The following is a 6067-nucleotide window of genomic DNA, read 5'->3' on the forward strand; positions in this document are numbered from 1 at the left end:
TTGGTGTGAATGGTATATTTATTTCAACAACATTCCTATTTTCTTCATGATTAATACCAAATAGTAGAGTTTTTCTCCAGGAAACCCATTAACTGCAATTGATACGTTTGACTGCATTTGAAAAGTTGAAATTGATACGTCTTGTTCATGAAAAACTAAGTATTGAATGTGAATATTTTTTAAGTAGAAAACAAACAACACTATTTTACTCCACTAGCATTTAGTTAAGGAATTTAGTGAGACTCAGTACAGCACATGCCCAACATGAGGTCTTCGTTTTCACTTAACTGCTGTCAGGTGTGACTTCTTTCACATGAACTGAACAACCTGTTGACCCTGCAGCTGCACAGACACTAACTGATTAAATAGAGCAATTGTGAGTGAGAGTTATGTATGAGAGAGAGAGAGAGAGAGAGAGAGAGAGAGAGAGAGAGAGAGAGAGAGAGAGAGAGAGAGAGAGAGAGAGAGAGAGAGAGAGAGAGAGAGACTGGAAAGGAAAGACACTGTTTGTGTGGGTAAAACATAAGGATACAGACTTTTGAAAATATCAGCACAATATCAGCTCAGTGTTGACGAGGCAGTTTAAACAGATTATAGAATTAGTGGTGCTTTTAAGGTTGTGAAATGCTATTGACCTCTAGTGGCTGATGATTTTCAGAAAATGAATACCACTATCAAGCTTAGAAAACTGAAAGATCATTCTTAGAATCAAAACAAAATGATATGTTCATGTTTTTACCATGGTTGTAGTTCCGCTGTGCCCCGCTGCAGGTTCCGGCTCCAGGAATGGAGATGTTGCCTAATTGGTCTACCATTTTGGTCCAGAAAAACATTTCAAAATACCAGATGGATTTCCAAGAAATCTAGCACAAACATTCATGTTGGTAACTTTGGTGATGCTCGGAATTTTCCTCTATGCCACCCTCAGGTCAACATTTGTTTGTCCAATACTTTGGTTTATGACCAACATCCGGCAGCCTGAGTTGTACTTTGTGTTAAGTGCTAATTAATTAGCAAATGTAAGGTAATACTCTCAGACAGTGAACATCCCAGAGTCACTAGCGCCGCTCTAGACTCTAATGAGAAAATGAAGTGGCCTTTTCTTAAATCATTAGAGTCAGCAGATGCTTCACCTTCCCAGCCAAGAAGCTGGGTGTCCCTGCTCAACCACATGAGACATTAATAGAGACCACTACAAACCTGCAGTAGACGTTAAAGTGAAAAAAAAATCTATTAACAGTTATAATATATCATATTCACATTCATACACATTCCACAACACAAAACAGAATAAGCATCTCTCGTCATTGGTCGAGGGACTTCAGTAAATCTTAATAAAGACTTTTATTTTTTTTGTACCAAAATAGGCAGTTAGAGCAGGGATAAATATTATAATATGTTAGATATAGATCCATCTCTGTAATAGACTCTTTGCATCGGTGCTTTACTCTAACAGACTGTGACATGGTCCCCTGGCTTAAACACACAAACAGAGTCCCACAGAGAATCCAGTTCTGTCAACTGACAACACCACTGGTTTACTGGAGTGATATAAGATTATTGATGGAAATAATTCATTTCACTAGATATTCTGTAAAGAAATATTAAAGCTTTTAACACACACATGTGGTCCAAACTATCTATTGTTTGGGTCAAAGAGGTACTTTGTTGACAGAACTGTATTTCTGTACGGCTCTGGTCTCCACTCAGCTTGGAGGAGTTGCCCTGGGGGGGGGGGGGCGGTTTGAGAGTGGCGATGGGAAGTGGGTTGCTGGTCCATACACGGGCTGTGTTACCAAAAGCATCTCGGTATTTCAAATGTTATGCTTAACCGCTGAGGTTAATGTCATGTTTCAAGTGAGTCCAATTTGTGACTTCACTTTCTTTTAGCCACCGACTCCTGAGGGAAATACCTGACTCTCTAGCTGCTCCATGTTTCTCTGTGTTCACCAGCTAGATGTCAACCGTCTGTCTGCTGTGTGGTGCTGAGCAGGTAGTATACATTGAGTTTTTAAAACCATTTCACTAAAAACAGCTGCCTGCCGCAGCCAAAATGAGTGCTGTAAGAGTGAACCAAAGCAGTAAAGTGGCAGCTGGACTTTATCACTGTGAAGCCGATCCGCAGATTCAGTTGATAATTCTCTTTGTCACAATGTTTTCACATTGTCATTTAATACATAGTTATAAAAATATTGATTATAATGGCTTTAGGAGAAAATCCAAATCGTAACTTGTTTCCCTGTTACCTAGCTGAGGGTTGCGCCCTCAAAGGTATTTTTGTTATGTCACAGATGTCTACTAGATCTGCCTGGAAAAAAAAAGCTCGAGGCTAAACCAACATTTACATGGTTTATTTACGCAGATTGTGACACTGATCCTGCCACCAACTGTCAATCAAGATGTGAATTATGTGGACTAAGGATCCACTTGTTAAAAGATTGCTTCTAGCACTTTTTAGGTTACTCAAACTATTTAGTGCAACATGTAAATTAAACTGATAAAAAAAGATTAGGACAATAAAACTGCAGTGCTCTAAAACATAAAGAGAAGTTAGTTTTCAGCACATTCTAAGATTTTTTTTCTTTTGTTTCTTTTGTTTTGAGTAAAGTTTAATATAGTCTGTGAAGTGTGTTCACCTTAGTCAAGCGATGTGAAAAGCAAGGCTCTACCTGTAGTGTAAAATTTCATGTTGTAGCGCCTACATGAAGCAGGAAACTTCAAAATAAAAACATTTTCCAGAAATTGGATCTGTCTGGGCAGACTGTGACATCTGCGCGATCATGAAAACACCTTTGATGATACAACCCTTTAACAGCTCAAAATATAACCCATTGATTGTTCACCATGTGCCTGTTTAATGGAGTGACCTTGGGAGCACTGGTCTCAAATGGAGCTAGTTTCAGGTGTTGTAAATCCAGCATTAAAAAAAACGGTTGCAAAAAGCGCTAATGCTGTTGATCAGTGGGCCATGACAGTAACAATTACCAGAAGAGTTCACCTGGGGTCTTCAACCACACAACAATAGCATAGAGCAAGTGACTCTGACCTTGGTAGCTCTTTCAAACCAGCATAATAACCACTGATGGCTGAAAGTACCGTGAGTACATCATACGTCCAAACACCAGAAACGCAGAGATGGGATTAGTTTGGTCACGCTAAGATGCTTTTAAGAAACCAGCCCTTTAGTGCAACTGCATTAAATAGGAAAGCTATGTCGCTGATGCTGATGATTATGATCGTGATGATAGTGTTGATGAAGAAAAAGATACACTGTTTAATGCTGAAGTGCTCGACTACTGTCACATTGTGACTGTGGAGAAGGAGAGAGATGAAACATGAGATAGAGAGCAGGAAGAGGAAGAGAAGGGTTGGCAAAGATTTGGGTAATATAAGTTTTTATTTTTTTGAACAGAGAATCTGGGCCGGTATTTATCAAACTGCTTGAATTAAAACATTGGACTTAAAATGCCTTACTTTTATCCTTTAAAATGTGTTTTGGAAGAATTGTACAACCTATCATTGGTCACAATGGGCAATGCTTTAGCTATAAGAATTATTTTGGATTCTAATAAGAAATGTTTTACACTATTTGCATTTTAAATTTGAACATTTAATAGGACTACTACAATTAATTTTCTTCTCTATGCTTCTTGTGTTTATAAGGGTGCAAACAACAAGAATAAAGCTGTAAAAAGCTGAATAAAACCGTTTTGTTTGCAAAACTTTCCATGCATCTTCCTTAACCGCACATCAATATCTGTTTTCTCTACCAACACCAGAGCTTATTTCCTGCTCCAGTTTCTATTTTATAACATTATTTCATCCATATTTGTATATTTATTTATTTATAATAAATATATACATATATGCTAATTACTACTGGTGAGGTTAGGGATTTCACACAAATAAAAATTTACTTTTTACCAATTTAAAATCAAATTGGCTGCTCCTACTCGCAGCATACATGTAATTAATGATGTGGTAATGAGACGCTTAATAAATAACTTCTAATCATTACTCTTAGCAAATAACCTTTTTCTCTGAGCTATTCTTAGGCTCGGTTCTTAAAATGTGATAAATACAGGCTCAGGGCTCCAAATGAACTATGAGGCCTTTTTACTTAATTTGTTGTTGAAGAAAAATGTTTTTGGTTTTTTGCCTTTTAGAGCTTTTATGCCATACGTATCTATTTTAAAGTTCAAAATCTAATTTACAATAAATATTAAGAGTCTCAATCAGAGAAATCCTAAACTGCTCATTATGATTTTTTTGTTATGTTTAGTAATTTTACTATAGGTTCATTTTGGCTCTCGGTACCAAAATGCTGGGGCACGTTATCAAGTTTTCACCTAAAGTCAGTAGTCTAAAGGGGACAGGAGGAGGAAAGGATGGTATTTGAGAGAAAGATAGAAAAAAGACTAATCAGGAGAAATGCCATGAGGATAGACAGACATACTGGAAAGGAGATCAAGATTTTGTCCAAAAAACATGCTCTTAAAGCTACAGCGTGCAAATATCTGCCTCTGGGTGACAATATTATCATTACAAACCCAGACATGAATGCATTACGCTTTGTTAATATGAAAACAACAACGACAACAACAATAAGAAGAACAATAATGAAATCAAATTAGATAATGGTACATGTTGCCTTGATTTGAACCCCCTCCTTAAACATTAAGGAACTGAGCTGTAGGAAGATCTACCAATAGGCTGCTGGACAGACATTAGCCCCTCCCACTTCAGGAAGTGGCAGTCCCAGATAGTCCCAGCCTCGTCCATCTTTATGTGCTTGTGCAAATGTGTGGGTTTGTGTGTAGTTCTGTGTGTGTACGAGAAAGAGAGACAGAGAGAGAGGAAGCAGGCTGATAATATAAAATAAGAGATGTACTGTAGGTAGTGTTAGCTAAAGTGATGTGTGTGATCATGTAGTATGTGTGTGTGTATAGTGTATGTGTGTGTATATTCAGAGTCGGTCCTTGGTGGGCACCCAGATGTAAGGACCAGACTGCTCTTCAATGATCTGCTTCACCTGTGAATACACATCCTCTAGTGACGAGCCCTGGACGATAGCTACAGACGGAAAGAGAGAGAGAAAGAAATGAATGTCCAAGAAGAACATTTATCAAAACACATGAAACCACAGTGTATGCAGAAATAAACCATAATCATAAAATAACCAAGGCGGAGCAAATCAGTGTATTTTGAGTGTGTGTTTGTATATTTACACACATCTTAGACCTGAGATGTCAACTTCCCAGAAATGTCTGTGTGTCTGAAATGATGTCATCACAGATAATCCACAGAACATTGATGGGTTACGGTGCTTGCATTTGCATATGTACGTGTTTGTGCGCTGGCAACTAACCAGTGAAGAACTCTGTGAACTCCTGCTCCAGTTTGACAGCTCTTTCGAAGGTCTTCCTCGCCTGCTCCTCAGTGAAACGCTTGTTCATCTCTCTGGAGAGACAGACAAGAAATATATCATATTTTTTGTTTGTACATGTTACATACATTAAAGAATCCTAATTATTTTACAAGTTGATGTTTATCATGCCCAGAGATTACAGGATTAGCGCAGCTACAGATGACAGATCTTTTTCGCTGCTTTTTCAGAGGCCATAAGTTCTAGGTTACTTACAGGATGTTGTCGACATTTCGCGGTCTGATGAAGACAGCGATGGGATGGAGGCCTGCCAACTGGAGACGCTTTATCGCATTCCCTGATACATCGAGTATGCAGTGTTTACCCTGCGAGAGAGACAGAGTTGTTTCATGTTTCCTCTGTCCTTTGTATTTGTTTACTTTGCATCTTTCATGGCACTCTCTCTTTAAACTCACCTTGTCAGCGACTTCTTTGACCGACTGTATGCTGGTTCCATACAGATGGTTGTTATATTGTCCAGCCTCTATGAACTTGTGTTCCTGGATCTCTTGCTCCATGAGCTCTCTGGAGGACATGAAGTGGTAATCTCTGCCGTCCACCTCGTAGTCTCGCCGCGGCCGCGTTGTGTCTGGGATCAAAGGATTTACACATGTTAAGCTAATATTTAGGAATCAATATATA

At 38.5% G+C, this 6067-nt stretch overlaps 1 protein-coding gene across 12 annotated transcripts in view; it reads right to left on the bottom strand.

Moving 5' to 3' along the window:
• Positions 1-2675: 2675 nt before the first annotated feature.
• Positions 2676-6067, bottom strand: part of LOC117950467 (discs large homolog 1-like protein) — a 103314-nt gene continuing 99922 nt past the window's right edge. For all 12 annotated transcript variants that reach the window (XM_034881549.1, XM_034881546.1, XM_034881548.1 and 9 more), the window contains 4 exons: positions 5842-6014; positions 5642-5751; positions 5369-5460; positions 2676-5073 (listed from right to left, as the gene is read on the bottom strand). In XM_034881549.1, coding sequence (XP_034737440.1) covers positions 4967-5073; positions 5369-5460; positions 5642-5751; positions 5842-6014 — 482 coding nt within the window. In that variant the 3' untranslated portion in view covers positions 2676-4966. The remainder of the gene's footprint in view (positions 5074-5368; positions 5461-5641; positions 5752-5841; positions 6015-6067) is intronic.

Source organism: Etheostoma cragini, chromosome 9 (assembly GCF_013103735.1).
Source record: "Etheostoma cragini isolate CJK2018 chromosome 9, CSU_Ecrag_1.0, whole genome shotgun sequence".
NCBI classification, from domain to species: domain Eukaryota; kingdom Metazoa; phylum Chordata; class Actinopteri; order Perciformes; family Percidae; genus Etheostoma; species Etheostoma cragini.